Genomic DNA, 21,826 nt, shown 5'->3' with positions numbered 1-21,826 from the left:
ATTATTCAGTGTAATATTCCCAATTTGCTTATCTGATGCAATTTGAAACAATTTGATATATATAAAGGAGAGTAAAAGGAAAGATTCCCAACTTTTGTTGTTCAGAGTTGAATTAAATGTGATATTATGAGTAACAGAAAAGTTAGACAAAATGGCCAGTGGTGGATTTATACAAAAAGTATTCTAGAGGTTACTCAGTAAATTAAAATTTAAGAAGGTAAGTGGCTTCTTATGAATCTACCTTTGCAGCAAAACACTGTTATATTAAAATGTAGCTTTTCATTTATTTGGGAGAAGAGAGGGTAAGAATTTGTCATCTCCAAACTTCCTTCCCCCCCTCCCCCTTTCCTTTTTTTTTTTTTAATCCCCCAACATCAGAATTATTTTGTAGGACTTCAAATAAAAGGAAAGGACTTTGACATAATTAAGAAGTAGATATCTGAGAAGTGCAGACTTGTCATATTACAGAATGCTCTTCCTTCTTCTGAGTGGCATCTACGTACTAAGTAATAGTACTCAGAGTCCCAAGTTTGTCACTTGAACCTACCTAAATAATTATTTTAAAACAGTTATGTGTCATACTGTAATACTTTTATTGAAAGTGCAGTTGTTGTATTTTGATCAGTGTTCCGGTGACAAGGTTTAAAAAAAGTGTCTAAAGTGATTGGCTATGGGGAAAACCTGTAAGAGCAACTATTGAAGAAGCAAACGCCTACTATCTCAAAGATTAAAAAGTGTCAGTTGGAGGATTTATCAGAGTTAATGACTTCTATTCACTGGAAGTAATTACTTCCAGGTACTGCTATTTGAATTAATTATTTTCATATTAAAAATGCTACTGTATGTAACTGGCTTTCTTGTTAAATAGAGAATTAAATGGCAGTATTTGATCTTTGTTGGCATAAGACAGTAATTGAAAAAAAAGGCAATTACCATTTCATATAGTTTTTTAAAAATCATCTGTAGGTGTAAGATTACTTTCATATTCCTAGTCTTCCTAACATAATATCTTGTTCTACTACAAACATTTCTTGCTGCCATTAGGGAAAAAAATAACTGGGATTGTATTTCCTTAAACTGAAAGCTTCCTCTTGCTGTTTTTTTTGTTCTGCACATTATTGTGAGTGGAGACATCTACGTGGTTTCACATTTTGGGTTGGGCTCTTTTGGGGTTTTTTATTATTATCTGCATGCTTCTGTATCATGGAAGAGTATGTTGAGAGTAACGCTCAGTATGTTGTGATGTATGGCCCAGGCTCTGTTTATTATTCATAGTGAAGACGTGATGTGAAGACTTTCTCGTAAAATAGAATCAAAATGTGGAAAATAGAAAGGAGTTTAAAAGGCCAGGAGGTTAATTCTCCTTTTAGATGACTGTCACAGTTTTACATTTTAGAGGTTCAGCCAGGTATAGACTTGAAAGTTACTAATAAATTTTTTTTCCATCGTAACAGTGCCAGGAAGCCTATCAAAGAGTCAGAAAGTTTGACCAAATTGTGAAAGCAGCCTCTTGGATGTCACCCCATGCCCAGCAGGGCATCTACTTGGATTCGTTGCTTAGATATTTCCTGTGAAGAGACTTTCCAGACCCTGCCTTAAGGACAGAATGAGAGGAATTCTTTTTATTTTTTGCTCTAAGAGGCACGTAGAACAAATCCCTAAATTAATAAGAAATTTCTGAGTTCAAATGGGACTAATCAAAGGCGTCTAACAAAATTAATGTTTCTGTCTTTATGGTTATGTCTTTATGGACCTTGAAAGCAGCATAATCAGTTAGCACGACAAGATAAGTGATCATCCTACAGACCCTTCCTTGCTTCTTTTCTGACTATACTTTTTTTTGGCGATTGTTTCAGCTCACTGAGAAATTAATCCAGTTTGAGTTACTCAAAATGCTACCTTCCATGTTTTACTAGAGGAAGTCTTCAAGACTTCTAAGTTTCATTCAGTTTTATAATGTGAGTTGTAAAAATGCTGAAGTATCATCATTATACTAGTTTATGTTCTCTTTTTGCTGACTGGTGAGAACTGCTTTTTAAACTACAGGATGTCTCTGTTTCCTTTTTTCCTAAAAGTTTATTCCACATCATTTTACTACTACGAGTTATTTTTGTTCTCTCCAAGAAAGTCTGTGAGGTCATAACAGTTGATCCGTTTGCTACGTGATTTTTCTTTTATTTTCTTTTTTCTCTTAAAGCAGTGTTTACTGTGAGGGTGAAGAGATCCTGGGACAAGTTGCTCAGGGAAGTTGTGGATAGCCCACCCCGGAAGTGTTCAGGGTTGGGTTGGATGAGGCTCTAAGTAACTGGATCTGGTTGATGATGTCCCTGCCCATGGCAGAGGGATTGGAACTGCATGATCTTTTAAATTCCCATCCAACCCAAACAATGCATGGATTCTATATTGTTCTTCAGATCTTGCTTCTGTTCCACTTCAAGAGCCTCAAGTAGTTTAGAGGCTTAATACGGATTTCCTTCTTGCCTATAGTTGTGTATCTAATTGTAGTCTATATTAGATGTTATTTTACTCTTGAATAAGAGAAAACAGGTTCTGGTTTGTTTTTTTTTTTTTAATTTTGTCATTAGTAGTAGAACTAAATAAGTCAGAACTAGTCTTTTCTATTGATTTAATGTATTTGAGGTTTTCAGCTGACTCGAATTTGTCTGTTCAATCCCAGTCCTTTTGTATTATTGAAGTATTTACTAAAGTCCTATTTTAGGGCATAGAATGATGTGCTTAAGTGTATAAATATGATTACTGATGTGAATTTTAATTATCTGTTTCTGAAGGGTGTTTTTCACATCCGTATATGCTATTTCTAAACTTTGAAATGCAGCTCTCTGAAGATGTTATTTCATGATGCTTAATGCACAGTCCCAGAATTTTAAAAGTGAAATTAGTTTGATAATGTGAATGTTACCTCAAAAGATAATACATTTCTGTTAAGTTTAGAATATTTTTTGTGGTCTGTATTGCCTAATTTTTGAAGGCAATTAAGGAACTAATGGACTTGTGCTGTGAGGAAGTGGAAGGTATTTTATTCGCAACTATGAACTGGAAATGTTGGATCATGGGAATAAATAGAAAACAAGATCTGGAATAATGGTAGAGCAGTAAAATGAAATTAGAGGAACCAAAAGATTTCTGTAGGTGTAAAAATGAAGGAATTGTGAAGAAGGAGAAAGTTAATTACAATTAATGTAACTATGGGAGAGATGTGTATTCCAAAGGGAGCTGCATATTTTAGTTCTGGCTTCTGCATTCGTTTTGCTCTCCCCCATGGTTTCCATATAGTTATAATTAATGATCATCTTTCTATAGCAGCACAGAGGTGGTTTTACTTTCACATCTAAATCTTCTCAAGCATGCTTTCTAACAGACTGGAAAATTACTTTAATGGCTTTTGGCATCCAAATATCACAACTTTGTATTTATTATGAAGTAACTTGCGGGAAGAAAAGCTAAAAGAGAATGAATTACTTAAGCAATCATAACATACTGTACAAATGTCGGGAACTTAACATTCAAATATTGTTGTAGAGGTCAGGAGCATCTTGAGCTGAAAGAAGGTTTAATGAGATACATGTTTAGTTCTAGATTTCAAACCAATTCAAATACAGTTGTTAGAAGTTTTTATGCCAAAACTTTATAATTTGTATAAGCTTTGCTTGTAGTTTAAATGCAAACCTTTTTTAATTGTAGCAGTCAAACTAATTGGGCTTTTTCATCAGTATGGGGGCTTTTTGCTTGCTTTTAATCTGGGAAACCTGAAATTTTTTGTTTCTACTTTGAGTTGTGGAAAACTAATTGTACAGCAGAAGTGAAAAATGAAGTACGTAGGCACAATAACAAAATAACCTGTTTTTTTGTGAAACAGTTTTTCTTCTATGTGTTTTAATTGCTTTATTTCTTAGAAGCAGAAAATATTTAATACGTTTATAGCACATTAGTATTAATAGATACGAGTAGTTCTTTAAAAAACTTGACTTATGAATTGTATTGTCATCAAAGATATTTTTAAACCGAATTGCGTTTTCTGTCTTAAGTTAATTGTGAGATAAAAGTTCACTTTGTTACAGAACATCTGTAAAAATATGAATGATTCATATGAAAAAAACAAGCCTTGTGCCTTTTTTTTGGCCACGGATGCGTATGTGGTATTTTCATTGGGAAGTTGTAAATCACAGCAGATTAAGATAGTTAAGGAATGCACTCTACAATTAAGCAGTATAAGAAGTAGTGTTACCTGTGCAGTCAGAGTTCTTTTTCCTCAAATATGCTGCTTTTATTTCAGTATATACAATTTATGCCAACACAATAGAAGTAATGAGTATTCTCATTAGATCTTTAGGTTCTGTTGTAAATAAAGCAAGTCTGTAATCTGCATTTCTTTCTTATTAGCTGTGAGCGACAGGGGACATTCCAAAATAAGGAAGCATGTCATTATGATTAAGAAATGTCACCAATATTGCATAGCTTGCATTTGTAGCGAACTGCTACTGTTGTGGAATCATAGAATGGTTTGGGTAGGATGAGACCCTTAAAGGGCATCTAGTTCAACCTCCTTGCAATGAGCAGGGACATCTTTAGTCAGATCAAGTTGCTCAGAGCTCTGTCCAACCCCACCTTGAATGTTTCTAGAGACAGGGCATGTGCCACCTCTCTGGGCAAACCTGTTCCAGTGTTTCACCACCATGATTGGAATAAATTTCTTCCTTATGTCCAACAATTTCTATCATAGACTTGTGCATACGATGTCACTGAACAACAGTTATTTCCCGTGCCATCCATTTTTCTTTGAGAATTTATTCAGTTATTCAATGACAATAATAGGTTAGAAGAAACATTTCTTTATGAATGGTTGAATTTATGCTTATTTGGAGTTATTGTCACATGTAAATGGTTGCTGAACCTACTTTACATTGACAAATTTTCAGTCTGTTTTCACTGAAAAAAATTTAACTTCAGAATAATTTGTAAAAAATACCTTTATGTACAATGTATTGGGTAGCTTTTATTACTTTTACATTTATCAAAGTTGAACTTATAGCCAGTTAGGTTATCCAGGTAATGAATTAAACATATTACTGCTTATGGGGTTGTATAAATGAGTTCTCTTTGCCTACCTTTTAACATGAAGTAATTACATGCAAGACAACTTCTTTTACTATATAGATTCAGGTAAGAAGCATTACTTTTCAATGCTTGCAAAATTCATCCTTGCATACATGATACATAGGCAAGGTTTTTGTCTTTTAAATACATTTTGGCGTTTATTGCAGTTGTTTTATTTTTCCCCTGTCCAATAAATAATGACTTCTAAAATCCACATTAATTAATAGATTCTTTCTGAAGGCTCTTCCATTTGAAGAAATACAGACGCTCTCTAAAAAAACTCTGTAATCAATCCCATACAGTAGCACAGGCAAGACCTGAATTCCTCAGTCTTGCTTTAGGCTTGTTTGACCATGCTATGGTTTACACTTTTCCCATTCTTGCTGATTTGTGCTGTGCATGTTCATGTGTATGCGCATACATAGGCTTGAAACTTTAAAAAAATTAAATGATAAGCACAAACTAGATAATTAAAAATGTGTTTTGGGAGACATGTTCAACCTTTAATCTTTCATTTCCTATTCTCCAAGCACCTTTTGGATTTCTCAGGAAACTCCCTTATCAGTAATTCTAAGAAAATGCTCATCAGCATCCTGTGTTCATTGTGCATATTGGATGCTAATTATTAGTCCCTTAATTTGGTATTTCGTACACTACTTCTCCCTGGCAGTCTGTTTTGGTTGACAGCAGCAAACCTATTGACGTGATTTCTCTGAGAAGAATTTGTGCTGAATGTTGTGTTCTTCATTGCTGCTAAAATACGTTAAGAAGACTCATGATCTTATACGCTTTGAAGACTCTTGTTTCACAGTCATGTAATACAGATGTGGCTTGTACTTTTTTATTCTTAAATGTAAATTGCATTTACAGGCCAGATTTGTCACCTTTGTAAGAGGTTGCCAGTCTTGTATTTGGCATTATGTAAGTTCTGTGGGTCAATGGCCTGTTGGTACCACATAGTTTACTTAGATGTCTTTGTTTCGATGGTAGAGTTGTTGAAGTAATAAAGATATATTTAATCTTTTTCATACCTGAATTTTGAACAGTTATCTCAGTCTGCAGCGAATGAGGAACTGATGTCTGTTTAATTTGCAATGTGAGTTTAGAAATTCCCTGTCTTTCAAATAAATTTATCATTCTTCAAAACAGGCCTATTTCTGTGTAGATATTTGCAGTGGCTTATTAATAGGAATTAAGGGCAAGTTCTGGACTACTTTGTTGGGAGGGGAAATTGCCTTTAAAATCTATTCTAGAAAAAGCTTGAGTAGGATAATTTTACAGGCAAGTATGTAGTCCCACTCTAGAAAGTCTCTTGATGATTTACTGATTACTCTTATGCAGCGTCTGGAATTAGAGAGTAAGTATATGAAGTACTTACTCTTTTCTCATAGTACTAATTGCAAGTACTTGCTGTGTCATACATTAATTTTGATGAGCATAAAAATTAGAGCAAAGAAATCAAGCTTACAGTGTTTTTGGAGGTGGTGATTTACCTTGTTCTCAAGCTCAAAGGAAATGATAACATTTCCCATGTGCAGTCATATTACTTAGATAATTAGCACTAATAAAGTAAAATGATTAATGTTTAAAATAGCATTCTTATACTGCTGTATAAAGATATTTATCTTGTTTCCTATTGCATTCTCAGGAAATGGTGGGGGTGGATTGCCTTTAAAAAAGTGTAAGTTTATTAACAGTGTTCAAACAGACAAGTCAACAATACACTTTGTGTGTGAGGACATGACTGGTAATAGCGGAATAATTGAAATGCAATAAGGTCATGTATACCTAAGCCAGGCTGATGACGTGGTTGAGGTTTTTTGTTTTTTAATTTTTACCTTTGTGACTGCAGTACCACAAAAATAAAAGATTTTACTTCGTTGATAAAGCCTTAAGATCTCAAAAGCTATTTCTGTCAGATAAATATGTAGTTAGCGTTTTTTCAGTGAGCAATATTGATGTGGTTGTGTACATATTTAATTAGGTAATTGCTACTGAAGGAATTAACATTTACATGCTTTTTTATGTCCTGATGCCCTTAGAGAAAACATTGTCTTAGTGCAGCTGTGACTGAATAGCTGTTTCATAAGGCTTTTTGAAAACTGAATTTGAAGTAGATCATGTAAGATCTTCTAGACGTGGAAACATTACTGTGCACTTCCGCATGCAATCATATGCGTATAATTTTGTAGTCTGTATGCCTAGCTAGTAACTTTTATATTAGGTATGTCTGAAGACTGAACATGTAAAGTAGATTATGGCAAAGTAAAATGTAATGCATAGAAGTACCTGTGCTTGTGGCAAACTTCCTTGCACATCTGCCAGACTTATATAATTAGAATCATAGAATCATGAAGGTTGGAAAAGACCTCTAAGAGCAACAAGTCCAACTGTCAACACAACACCAACATGCCTACTAAACCATGTCCCTAAGCGCCACGTCTACATGTTTTTTGAACACTTTTATGAGTGGTGAATTCACCACTTCCCTGGGAGGCTTGTTCCAGTGCTTCACCACTCTTTCAGTAAAGAAATTTTCCCTAATATCCAATCTAAACCACCCCTGGCAAAACTTGAGGCTATTTGCTCTCCTCCTATCAATTGTTACTTGGGAGAAAGATTTGGGCTTGAAATGTGTAGTAATACTTCTTATACTTTAGATGAGAAAAATATTCACACAAATCGGTGCTAAATAAAAACCAAATCAAGATGTTCCAAGAATTAACCTTTTAATGTTTATTATTTTGTATATTAGGTGTGTGTAAACAATCATGATTTATTGATCTTAATTATTAATCTTGCAGTCTGTTTTGGGCTTCAGCACTGGATCTTTCTTATACTACCATCCATTTTGTCCCCTACCTCCCACTCCAGTGAATTCAGCTGAGTTTTGCCTGATTCTGAGTGCGGAGACACCATTTCAAGATAAAAAGCTGAAATTAAAATATTAATAAGCCAATTAAATGGCTGTTTCATTAAAAATTAGTTTCCTTTGAAAGAATGTGCACTTTACTTAACAGAGTTTTTCTGTATGAGCTTGCTTAGTGTAATGAAGTAATAAAACCATCAAGTTAGATTCATTTTTTTTCCTGCTTTTTAAAGATTGAATATTGGTGTTGGTCTAACTAACAGTTTTAGAGAAATTCTGAATGCAGTTGTGTTTGAACACAGTTGAATGCAGATCGCTGTTTGGATGCGTTGAAAGGGCTGCTAGTTACTGTAGCAATGTCATGAATCTATTTTAATGGCATAAGTTTTCGGTATTTTAGTTTTATTTGAGAACACGGTTTCTTCGTAAGTAAAATCTTAACTGAAATTAAAATTTTCTGATTATTTAATGCAAAGATTTGTATTGTGTGATTCTATCTGTCTGTAATGGCAGATGATTTTATTCATGATCCTTACAGAAAAGGTGAAATTTACTTGTTAGAAGAAATTAAATAAATTTAAAGGACAGATCAGGTATGAACTTAATTTTAACATTTAGAACAACTTCCACCACAATTATCAACTAGCCTTAATCTGATATTAAAACATATTTTTAGTGAAGGTTAGCATGTTTATTTTCTACTGTCATTGGAAAAAGAAATCTGTAAGTAGTCGGAAGCAGTACTTATTTTAATTTTTCATTTTATCTTTGTATCTCTGCCTTTGGGAGTAAATCCAGTTAAAGCTGTTTTTCTAGAAAAGGTTACTTATTCTTTTCACGCTGTGGGAAGTTTCAAAAGCATACACTGGGAATGAGTAAAGAACCGCTAATACGATGCTTACAGCAATGCACATATTCAGATCAGCATGTCATTGACTCAGTGCTACAGCAGATTTCCTCCAGGCAACCATTTTACTGTCTTCTACGGTTACATAGATAACATGATAAAGATCTCCGCAGGAAACTGAAGAAAATGAGAAACATTGCTGTGAGACTTTGTAATAGGGAAATTTTATGCAGTGATCTTTTTTTCCCCAGATATTGATATGTGTACATATTGGCCTGCTGTTTTCCTCCTTGTTCTTATTATTTAATCTTTATCTTACTGTCCATTCAGGTTTCAGTCACTGAAAATAAATTTCAAGTTACCTAAAAACAGAATCTGCAATTCTTTTTCAAGCACAAGCCCTAAATTGAAATTTCATCTCATACAGTTTTGAAATGGTTATTTTTCCTTCTTCTGTTTGTCCTGAAATCTCTTCTGCTTGCTCCATCCTAAACATCTCGTGTGTCTATTTTTTCCCCCCCGAAAACTGCCTGGAAAAAGAAGCACTTTGTGCTATGTGCCTACACAAATAAAATGAATGAATGTTTAATATGTGAACTGTCACTTTGCATATTAATCTGTCAATCAAATGTGCCTTAATTGGAACTTGTCATGAAAATGGATGGCCTTTTTTTTTATTTCAGCTGTGGTATGGAAAAGGGTCATTCAGATATTCAGAGTCAGTTTTGAACTTGCTCAGTAAACTGCAGCAAGTTAAGGTGGATTGATGCAGCAGAAATCGTTACACATCTCTGTGCACTTGCTCGTCTGGTGGGTTTTGTGATGCTATGCCTTCTTTATTGGCTTTACTGTCTGGATGGCTTCCACAATATGGTTTCTTGTTCAGCATGTATGCCATTTAAATTAAAAAGTTAATATGACAAAAAAAAAAGTACTTCCTAGCTGATCTAATGAAAATGCAGTCTAATATAGTTCTGAGTAGTAATTAGATTTACTCTTCAAAAGATTTGGTTACGGCGTTTTAAGCGAAAGTGTAACAGAGTTGCTTTACATAGCGTAAATCCTGCTAGTGTATAACTGCAGTACAATTGAGTTGTCTTACACATTTAATTAGTTGTTTTTTTTGTATTTCAAAACGTTATTATCTGACATTAGAAGAGATGACTTCGTGATGCGCAAGCAGCAGAACAGGAGTGAAAATTGGACTGGAAGTAGCTTATATATTTAAAGAACATAGAAAAAAATTCTGAACATTTATTTTACATTTAAGAGCTTATGAAGATGCTCGAGATCAGTCAGTATAAGCCACAGAAAACCACAGTGTTCTTGGATGTTTCTTCCAAAGGGTGAGATGGAACAAGAAAGCTGGATGAGTGCTTCCTAATAGTGCTATTTTTATTTCTGTAATGGTTGAGCTTGCAGGGCTGTGACATTATATTTAGGGACTATGGATCCTTTCAGGGAAAGAATTAGATGATACTTAAATGCTATCCATATCTTTTTATTTATAGTATCACTGAAACTAGAGCAGAAAGAACTTGATAATAGTTGCCTTTTCATCTCTAATATTTTTTTCCCCCCCCCTGTGGAATAATGAGAACTCTACTTAGAATAGTGAATTTACTTCAGACCTATGTTCTTTTCAGGAGACCCTGTCCTGACATCCTCTTTGTGCTTGGTGAACGTATTTGTGATGAAAAGTAGTTGGGAGCATTTGAAGATGTTTCTTAAAAGCTGTATTCTCCTTTCTGGGGGGGAAAGAAATAAAAAGGCAAAAAATAAAAAGCATCTTTCTAATTGTATAGTCCTTCCTTACTAGAACCATTAAAATCCAGTTTTTCCAAGTTATTAATACTGGAGTGTCTTTGCTGTCCAGGTTGCTTTAGCCTTGTTTCCCAAACTGCTGTTGTTTTCTTGTAGCCTGTCATTTTTGCTTGTTGCAGATAGTTCAGTCACAGGATGGAAAGTCTTTTGATGGCTGTTTAAAGTTTTATTTCAGCTAAGTTTAGACTTCCGCAGCTTAGAGGTTTGCATTCTGAGGCTATTTTAAAAAGATCAAGTTATAGCTATTATGGAGAAATAAAATATCTTTGGATGCGATTCATCTGATTTATTGATTTATTTTAGTTTTCTACTTTAGAACAAGACAGCTTATACTCTGTCACTGCTTGGTTTTCTGCGTTAGCTGTGAAGGGAGATGAATCTGCCCACCTTCGACAGCTAGATGCATCTTCAGCTTTTTTTTGTTGGTTTAAATCCTGGTATGGGTATGCATATATGTAGTGAAATGGTTGATTTTGAAAGAGAAGGACAAAAAAGAGATAAGAAAGATGAGAAAGAGAAGATAAAAAGTCTTTTTCATTTGTTACCTTTTCATGCCCACCTGTAGAAGAGTTATTGTGCTGTGCTAAGGTTTATAACTTCCTTTTTGTTCAGGAATGTGATAGTGGTACCATGAAAAGAAAAGGTGCTCAAAGACAGGAAATTTGCAAAGGAACACACCGGCTAAGTAGTTGTAATCTCATTCTTTCAGCAAGTGTTTTGTGAAGGAGGGCCTGAAGGCTGATTCTTTCAAGGGGAATAAAGTTCAATATATGTTTGTGTTCTATATAAATTTGAGGACCTCTGCTTCATTATTTTTTCTGTAGACGTTGTGAGGCAGAGAATGGATTGCATCTTTTTTTTTGCTGTTTAAAATATTAAAAAGAAAATTAAAAATATTAACTAGACTTTTTCCTACTGGGACACTAGTTTATGAATGTTTAATAAACTGTATAGCTGTAAGACCTTTTTATGAGTTAATGTGTATAGTATCAAAAAATTGTTACTGCTGTAGAAGATAACATGATTCATCATATTTTCTGTCTGAAAATGTCGTTGTCTTCTAAATTAGGGGGAATATTAATCCTTAATTTTCATTTCTGAACTGTTAAAAAGGGCTTTTCACCTTCAATGTGATGGTGACATTCCTTTAATAACCAGTAAGTGACTACTAATGCGTTGTTTATAGTCTTGCCACCTCTGAGATCATTGTGTGCTTTTATGGAGCCTTTCCTGCAATCCCCTGTTTTACTTATAAGGTTTCCCAATATTTTAACTAATGTTTTATGAGCACAACCAAATCTCCTTGTCATACAGCTATTAATATTTCACGATCCAAACCCGGTGATCCCTTAGAAGAGACACACCCACATATAGACACTAGTGCAGACAAGAATGCTTTAGTAACACCTTGCTACTGTTGTGTACTAGTAGAGGTAATATTGGTGTGTTAAAATTATTTTATAACATGTAATGCTCATGATTATTACTGATAGACAAAAGTTCTTTAAGGTATTATAGCCATATGTGACAACCTAGAGATGTACCTAAGCTTCCATAATGACATACTGCAAAGCTGTGAGACAGATAATAGAGGAGTTTTAAGATATTACATATTCCTCGTTTTTTCTTACTGTTTATTCTGTGCTGTCTTGCAGTTGTGTAATGGAGGAAATTCCTTCTTTGGTATATCATACTCTGTTTAGGTAGAATCAAACATTTCTCTTTTCTGCACCTCCCCCTTCTCAAGAAGAAACTGCGTCTGGGAGTGATGAGTATTACCAGCTCATGTTAAAATCTCTTCTGAGGCTGTATGGGAGCTTCGGGAATTAGCTGGCAAAGCAACGTATTCTGTGCTCTTTTCAAAATGGATTAATTCAGATGCCATATTTAGAAAAAAAAAAACCAAAATCAAAACCAGCAATGTGGTTTAGGTGGTAAAATTTCAGCTCATAGGGTAATGTGAATTTCTGTTAATGTACTTGTGCGAAAGACTCAATTTCCATGAATTAGATAACATTGGGATTTTGTGCTTTTTCAGTACTGAGAATCACAGGGTTTTTTTGGGAGGGGGGAACAGGAACAATCTATTTCCTTCTGTTTGATTTCCTTCTGATTCCAAATGCTTCCAGAAAAACAAATCCTTCTTGAGAAGCTGTGGTCAGCTTTCTAAATAAGTTTTGCTGTTTTCCTAAAAAGTATTCTTCAGTGCTGTTTCTTCTGTCAAGTCTGGCAACATACTTTGATGTGCATGGTGCAGACATAGACATGTTCTGCAGAGATTGTTCATACATAGCTTGAGGGCTCCTAAAGTGTTCCTCATGATCCTCTTTCAGGTGTAAAATTTTTTAGAATGAAGTAATTTATTATATATTAATTCTGGTTAACCAGGCATGATTTGAGATTTTCAGTCTGCAAGAAATTAAGTATTCATTAACATTTAAAGCCGTTAGATGACACAGTTGAGCAATAAATGATTCATTTAGTCCCTGTTAAAGTAAATGTGCATCAAAGTTTCTAACTAGAAGATAAGCGGTGCTTGTCTTTGTTTTCAGTTATTTTCCTTATCCTTGCTTTATTTATTCCGTGCGCTTCATTGACTTACCTTTCTCTCTCTTTTCCTGAAACAGAAGAAGAAGAAGTGGAAAATTTTGATGTTTCCAGTCTGCCTGAAGAAGTGCTGCAGAACATAGAAGCTGACAGTTACTGGTGCATGAGCAAGTTGCTTGATGGCATTCAGGTAAATTGATTTTTCCTGTCTGTAAGTAATGGAGTTAACTGATGAATGTCATGCCTTTGAATTTCTTTGAGGTTGTTGAGAAAGAGTACATCTATGAAAAGCAGGGGAGAACTGGATTCTCCCGTTGGAGAGATCTGCTGCAAGTTTGGCACAGTGTTAAGAAAGAATAAGGAAAAGAAAATGTGCAGCTTCTTTTCATGATTGTCTGCATGTTTCTTTGTAGTGTGATGTTCTAGAGCAGAGTTGAAATCTCCCATTCTAAAGGCATATTGTGCACCCCAATCGCCAAGCATGGAGAATGTTTGCTCATCTCCAAATAAAGTGGTCGCACTGATGTGGTGAAAAGCTGGCTTATTTATTAATTTTTAAGTCATTAATATAGCAACCTATGAACAACTGTTCTCGTGGTAGTTCTTGAGATTATCTTAGTATTTTTAAAACATCCACTTAAAACTTGATACTCACGTAACTACTCTGACTGTTCTGTGTGGAGAAGCTATAAATGTGGACACAATTTTCTGTTAAATGCAGTGGGTTACAGGTTAAGGACGATGGATTTGTGTGTATGTGTAAACATTCATTGACATGCAAGCTTATGAAGATGAGAAGATTCTGCAAGAAATAGTAAATATGTATCTGAACATCTTGCATTTAGTTGAGGGAGGAATCCATATGTTCTACTGTACATTAAATGGGAATGCAAGCATCTGTATTTAAACTTTAGCATATTAAAACACTTCATGCTGCAGTGTTGATACAGAGTAAAGTAGAAACTTTGGGCTTTCCAGTTTACAAAGAAGTTACTGGAATTAAGTGTTATTATCTTTTTGTGTGTAGTCTTTTTTTTGTGTTGCAAAAGGTATCTTATGCTATCTATCTAATGTCTGTTTTTCAGGTCTGTGTCATTTGAGATAAACATTTTGAATCTTGCTAGAGTGTAAAACTAATCTGATTTTTTAAGGTTGGAATATATGGACATAATAGTCACAGTGAATTCCTGGGTTACAATGAGACCAAAATTGACCTTTGCTAGAAATGTGAAAGTTTCTGAAAGGTGATGATTTCCATTTTGCACTGGGAACAAAGACTTCTTTCTAACATTTTGGTAGGTATGCGTTGGCATCCAGGGTTAATTTGCTGCTTTCAGTGAGCTGATTTGAAAATAAATTATGGTTACGAATATTTAGCACATTGTTGCTGCTGCTTCTTTTCTTTTTTATGTTCATACTTTATCTTCTGGATTATTCCCTGCTTTCAAGTAAGCTACTTGTGTAGTGTAGGTGATTTTCTCTTTGAAATTGTTTCAGTATTATTTTGGTTATAATAGAAATCCTTGCAGGGAGAGCAAGACTTTGGCTGATTTATTCCTAACATTCTCTTAAAAGATGAGATGATTGACAACTGCTTCTACTGCATTTATTAGATTCGATCCTTCTGCTAGGTCCCGTATAATTACGTTTGTTTTGAAATGCTTTGGACAAGTGCTTGAAAATCAGAGTTTTCATTTCTCCAAGTGATTTTAATGTAGTAAACATCCTGGAGGTTGAATTTCTGTGTGTGGAAAATGGCTGTCCTCCAGTCATTAGTAAATGATCTTAAAATGTGAATAACCATAAAATTTCCTGGGAATTACCTTTCGGTGGATCTAAATTAATGTTTTCCAGATTCCTTATTTTAATTGCATTTTTTTGATAGATATTTCTTTCCTTTATGGTACTTGGTATTATTAAAATATTAAAAAATAAAAAGTTAAATTATTATTTAACATAATCTTGCCTGTGACTTTAATTTTAATATGAATGTTTCTTTGGCCAAGGCATGTTGACTAAGGCGTATTGTGAATTTATATTTGTAATAAGAGTTAGGTTTTGACAAAATTGTCATAGAATTGAGTCAAACCCCACAAGTTTTTAACTACTTTGAAGGTATTTCTCCTGGTTAAGCGTTAAATAAGTAGTAGCTAAAGGTTTTATGTACCATCATTGAAAACCATGGTTATCTTCTTATGTTGATTCCTGTAAAAAAAAGAAAATGCTGCTTTGCTTATTCAGTCTCTCAGAACTACTAAAATATTTCACCACATGACAAAAAATATGTGAGAACTTGAAATCTACTTGAGAGGAAGAAAGCTGAGTAAAGAAATGCAATTTCTCCAATTGTTTTACCTGTTTCTGGAACAGCTTCTGTCACAGGTATGCTGCTCTGTTCTTTTTGGTTTTGGCCAGAAAAGGGAGTTCAGAGATGACTTAATTTCTCCTTAAAATTATGTTTTCATACAAAATGATCGAGTGTTGATAAAGAAAATATTGAAACGGTTTGTAATGGAATTAAACTGCGTGAGTGAAAATTTAAGCTCTTATATAAGTGGAATGGTTATCGATTGCATGTATTCAAAGATGCACTATCTTTTTTTTGATCTATCAAAAGCTGGCTTGAAAGATTATGCTAGTGGCATGACTTATGTTGTTACAGTTAATTCAATGCAACTGCTGGAATGCTTGCTGGAATTAAAGGGTTTGGTCTTTTTTTTTTTTTTCTCACATTCTGCTGGTTTGGTGGTCTTCGTGGGAATTACTTTGCTTGTCAGATAAAGGTGTCATGAAGTTGCAGGCTGTGTTGGCTTAGAGAAGTAACCCTACAAGAGATTAGCTCATTGAAAGGAAGGTGATGAAAAATGCCAGAGAATAAAGATTGTTTTACTGAAGGGTTGCAGTCAAGACGGACTTTAACAGGCTTGAGGAGTAGGCCCATGCGAACTCCATAAAGTTCAACAGGGCCTGGTGTGACGTCCTCCATCTGAGTGAGGGCAATCACTGGCATCAGTGCAGTCTGGGAGATGAACACATTGAGAGCAGCACTGAAGAGAAGGAATTAGGGATACTGGTGGATGAGAAATGGGATATGAACCAACAATGTGTGCTTGCAGTCCAGAAAGCCAGTCTTATCCTGAGTTGCATCAAAAGAATTGTGGCCGGCAGGGCGAGGGAGGTGATTTTCTCCCTCCACTCTGCTCTGGTGAGGCCCTACCTGCAGTACTGCATCCAGTTCAGGGGTCCCCAGCACGGGAAAGACCTGGACCCGTTGAAGCAGGTCCAGAGGAGGGCCACAAAGATGGTCAGAGGAATGGGTCACCTCTTATGAAGGAAGGCTGAGGGAGTTGAGATTGTTCAGCATAGAGGAGAGAAGGCTCTGGGAAGATGTTTTTGTAACCTTTCAGTACTTACATGGGGTTTATAGAAAAGATGGAGAGAGGCTTTTTACTGGGGACTACAGTGACAGGGCAAAGGGCAATGGTTTTAAACTGAAAGGTGGTAGAATTAGATTGGACATAAGGAATACATTTTTTTTCGTGATGGAGTACCGAGAAGTAGTGGATGTTCCATCCCTCAAAGTGTTCAATCTCAGGTTTGATATGTCTTTAAGCAACCTGATCTAGTGAAAGGTGTCCTTGACAATGGATGACAAGGTGTTGGACAAGGTAATCTTTAAATGTCCTTTCCTATCCAAATTATTGTATGATTCTATGACTTTCACAGTCACCAAATCCACTGGGTCTAGAACTAGACGTGGTTGGGTGAGATGGGACCTGGAATCATTAAACTTGAGATCAAATCATGCCCTAAATTATGTAAGCTGGTTTACATCCAGTTGTAGTGATACTATGCTCAAGCCTGCACCTCAAAGCTCATTCCTGTCTGTCCCTTGCTGAGTGATACCTGTTGTAAGGTGATTCATGAGCTAAACTACCTGACAATATGACGAAACACTAAAAAACACTTGTTGGTTTAGGGGGTGAACACCTTGAATAGGTAACGTGGCAAAGAAATGGATTGTACTACACAGTAGGACCCAGGCAGGATTATGACAGGTGTGACATAGATTACTCTAATGACTGTAGATTCTTGATTTATCAAGCTTGTTGCCAATATGCAGTATTCCGGATGATCCACTTAAGTGCCTCTACTTCTCAAGAAAGTTACTGTTGATTGTTTTTTTGGAAATAGTCATTACATTAGTAATGCTCCTTTAGTATTTTCTACTATAGATAATGGAATTATCTACTATAGATAATAGAATGTCTTTACAGCCAGCTAGGAAAAGCTGCTTCTCTCACAAAGCCACAAAACCAAACAACATAAAAACACAAACCCAAAGGAGAATCCCAAATAAGACGAGTGCTACTGAGTTTCCTTTTTACTGTGAAAATGTCATAATAGACAAATGTATGGCTCCTGATACTTTGTCTGAAATGTCTGAATAAACTGTACAAGGATTTGTGGAGAAGAGCAAGATGTGACATGTGAGGATAACTGCAATCTAAGTACCTCTGCAGAATATATCCTTTGATTTATTTCAATTTAGGATTCAATTTGATGTTGGCCTACCAGTATTTGATAAGTTTAATGAGTGTACTGTGATAACAATTAGGGTCTTGTTGTGAAAGTTTTTGACTAATATGAGCTAGATACATATTTTTTTTCTATGTTTCTTGCCAACGCACAAGAGTGTAATGGAAAAATGATTGTATTTGTATCCCTTTATTATTCTTAACAGAAAACTCATTTATTTTTCCAACCCATCCAGACTCTCTCATTTTCTTGATTCCAGAATTGTCAGAGGTGTTATTAAGAAATATGTATTTCTTGGTTGAGTTTTGCTACACGTCGTATGTATCATTTCTCCTTTCCTCTCTCGTCTTCCCCCCCTCCCTTCTTTATCTAATATGACTCTATTTTTAATATAGCAGCACATCTTTGAAGCGTAAGGACCTGTAGAATAAAAGACAGTGTAGTGTTGCCTTTGAGTAGCATGATAATCACTTCCTGACATGCTTAAACTTCTTAGGCTAGAGAAGTAATAAAAAACTTGGTGAAATCATCTGTTGCTTTAGCAGATTCACTCATGCTTGGCAACCTCAGAGTTTCTATGCAAACATGTCTTTGTCTCCAGTTAGATGTAATATTACTCATTTTTCTTTTGCAGAACTCTTCCAGTAGTTAATATTTGATATTGCACAATAGTTTAATCTGTTTTGTGTTCCCAAATTACTTCACATCTTCTTTCTCAGTGTTTTCTCTCTTATTATGTGTTCCTAAGTGACTACACATATGTCTGATCACAATTTGGCTGGATTTTTTTTTTACAAAAAGTTGTTTTAAATGGAAATATTAGGAGAGTTTTTTAATATAAATTTCTCTCTCCTATAGGTGTCAGTTAATCCTGTAGTCTCTAGCAGTATATGCTGTCCTGTAGCAGTCAATTTTGGATAATGATATGCTGTAATGTTTTTCCTTTGGACTGCTTCATGACTATGTGCTGCAATTTTTTTTCTTTATCTTTTGTCCCAGAATGATAATACCTCACTGCATCTTTTCTTAATTATTTCAAGAAAACAAATGAGAACTTCTAAAATCATAAGAGCGTAGGATAATTTTGGTAGGAATAGGCCTGGACGGGTCATCCAGTCTAACCTCTGCTCAAGGCAGGGTCAGCTGTGAGATCAGATTGGGTAGTTGAGGGCTTTGTCCAGTTGGGTCTTGAAACCTCTGGAGGGGGCAGACTGGGGGTTAACCTGTTCCAATGCTTGATTTTCCTAATGTTGAGAGAATTTCTTCCTATAGCCAGATGGAATGCTTCTTTTTTTGTTTATGGTGCTTGCCTGTTATCCTCCCACTATGCACCACTATTAAAAGCCGAGCTCTGTCTTCCTCATAACATAGGTTTTAGCAAACTGCTGTTAGGTACCTCTGAAGACTTCTTTTCTTCAGGCTGAACAACCTCACCTCCCTTAGCCTCTCAAAGGGTGTGTACTCTGTACCTCTAAGCATCTTGGTGACCTTTTGCCCTTGCTACACTTTATTCATGTTTTTCTTGTATTAGGGTCCCTAAAACTAGATGTTGTATTCTAGATGTGGTCTTGTAACACAAGAAATTATTTCTAAACATTCAAAAATAATTATTTACTGTAAAGGTGATTGAACTTTGGAACTGTTTGGTCAGAATGGTTCTAGAGTCTTCATCTTTGGAATTCTAAACTTGACTGCATGTGGCCTTGAACCACTGGGTCACCCTGCTTTGGGTACGAGTTGGGTTAGGTGGTCTCCAGAGATACCTGCCAACCTTAGTGATCCACAATGGGTGCTGAGTGTCGATAATCACTTCCCTTCATTTACTGGGCTGGGAGGCTGCTGTTCACCTTTGGTGCGAAGGCATACCCTTGACTCAGTCTGAGCTTGCTGTCTGTTGAGACTTCCAGGTCCTTTTATACAGAACTCTTCCACAGCCAGTTTGTCTCCAGCCTGTATTCTTGCAAGATGTTCTAATGCTGATTTATAAAAAACTGTTTCCGAGCATATGTGTGGCTACATGCAAAATGTCTAAATAAGACCACCATTCTTGACTGTTTTCAGCACATTAGCTGATAATTTCCCATTTGTAAACAGTATAACAGTGGTTTTGTTCCCTCATATTGTAAATGAGAATCATGTACTCCTAGGGTTTTTTACAGCTAGTTAGTTTCCAAAACTATTTTGTCTTCTGTTTCAAGTTGAACAATCAAAAGATAAAATGTTTCAGATGATGTTCTACCATGCTTATGATAAAGCTGGTTGTCTTTAGAACATTTCTAAGCATAGGTGATGCATGAATATTTTTGCACTTTTTTTTCAGTTTATGCTAGTGTCTTGTCTAAGTTGGATCCTGCGAAAGACTGAAAATGGATTTTATTTTTTCTTGAAGCTACAACTATTCTAAGGAAAAACAATGGATTACTTGATCAGAATTGTGTTGTGATCTGTGTTTTAAAACACTTATAGAAGTAACAGCTTTTTATTTTAGAATTAAAGTGCAAGTTGTATTGTAAAACTATGAACGATCATATGTTTAATTTTAGGGCTGATTGGTGATGATTGCAAACAAATTGCTCAGTCTTGCTGTAAGTGGGTTTATTATTGAATGGAGAGTTCTATTTTGATGAATAAACAATAGCTTGAGATTACTCTTCTTTTCATTATCAGTGGCTTCCATAAGGCTACTTCTAAATTATGAACAATTTTAAATTCAAATGTCCTTTTTTTTTTCAAGCTATTAATTGGAAAGTCAGAAAAAATAGAAATTTTATGAGAAATAGGTTCTGCAACTACAGCAGGCATTTGTGCCTGTTCTAGAATGACTTTGCTTCTAATGAGAAATGGACAACTTTAGCATTTTTAGTAATCACTTATCAAATGATAACCCTCTCTGTTACCCTGTCTACATGTCTCATGTTTGAGATTTGAGTCTCACATAGCAGGTGGCTTCTGAAGCCACAACAGGTACTCCTATCCAGAGTCCTTTCTGTATTCATGCTCAGTTGGCTGCTTCAATTTGTCTTGCATAGTCTGTTGGAGCAAATACTGGTTTATGGTGTTTTAGACTTAGAGTGAAGGAAATGAAATTTCGAAGTAGAACAAGAGTCCAGAAATTTTTCTGTAAGCAGGTTTTACCTTCCTCAGTTCAAGAGAATGTTCTTACATGGAATACACATAAATTACTGATAAGAATGAATACTATTAAAGGCACACTTTTCTGAGTAGATTTAATCTGTGCAGCTAAGGAGTGTATCATGGTTATTGATGATCTGGCCTCAGAAAGAGTGTTTCAAAGTTTACCTTAAAAGTCTTGATATAAAAAAATCTGAGATTAAAAATGTCAACATTCTAGATTTTTTGAATAAATGATCCTTCAAACTTGTGTATTTACATTGAGACTGTCATTAACAATGAGCCTGAGTCATACAACATCAGTGTCTGCTTTGCAAATAGAAGTTGGGCATTGATTTAGAAGAATTGCAATTAAATCTGCAGTGGTATCACTGAACTGTATGGTAGGATTATGACACAACAATAAGCTTTACATGAAAATAATTTAAGTTGGACGTAGTGCCTGTTCATGAGAGATCTTTTGGGACTCTCCTGAAATTTCTGGTGATTTGCTTGGTCACTGGAGGTGTCACAGCCCTCCCCATCAGTTTGAGGAGACTGGATGCATCACGAGGATACTGTGCATAGGGTGCCTAGTAAGAATTTCATAAGCAGCTTCTAACTCTGCTCAGTTTGAAATGTACCTATGATTATCTCTTGTGAAGGTCTATGGTAATGGGTTAACAAAGAGATGAATGCTCAAAACTGCTTTGCTATGAGAAGAATGGAATGAGGTGAATATGACATCAGATTTTGATGTCAAGGGTATTCAGGAGAGCACAGACACTTAGACATACACGTCAGGAAAGCTTGCAGAAAGTATAAAAATAAACAGAATTAATGATTAAAGGATAAAACCTGTATTTATTTATTTTTTTATTACTCCTGTAAAGCAACACAAATCTGGAAGGTTTGGAAGGAATTGATGAGCCTGTAAAAAACTGTATGCTTATATTGCATTTCAAAAATGCATT

General features: G+C 35.3%; 1 protein-coding gene across 2 annotated transcripts in view; it reads left to right on the top strand.

The window, feature by feature from the left end:
* TBC1D22A (TBC1 domain family member 22A) overlaps nt 1-21,826 on the top strand; it is a 169,342-nt gene that overhangs the window by 50,198 nt on the left and 97,318 nt on the right. For both annotated transcript variants that reach the window (XM_054065116.1, XM_054065109.1), the window contains one exon: nt 13,283-13,392. In XM_054065116.1, the coding sequence (XP_053921091.1) occupies nt 13,283-13,392 (110 nt within the window). The remainder of the gene's footprint in view (nt 1-13,282; nt 13,393-21,826) is intronic.

This window comes from Cuculus canorus, chromosome 1, assembly GCF_017976375.1.
Source record: "Cuculus canorus isolate bCucCan1 chromosome 1, bCucCan1.pri, whole genome shotgun sequence".
Classification (NCBI taxonomy): Eukaryota; Metazoa; Chordata; class Aves; order Cuculiformes; family Cuculidae; genus Cuculus; species Cuculus canorus.
Note: the sequence above shows the minus strand (reverse complement) of the source record. Positions and strands in the feature narration are given on the sequence as shown.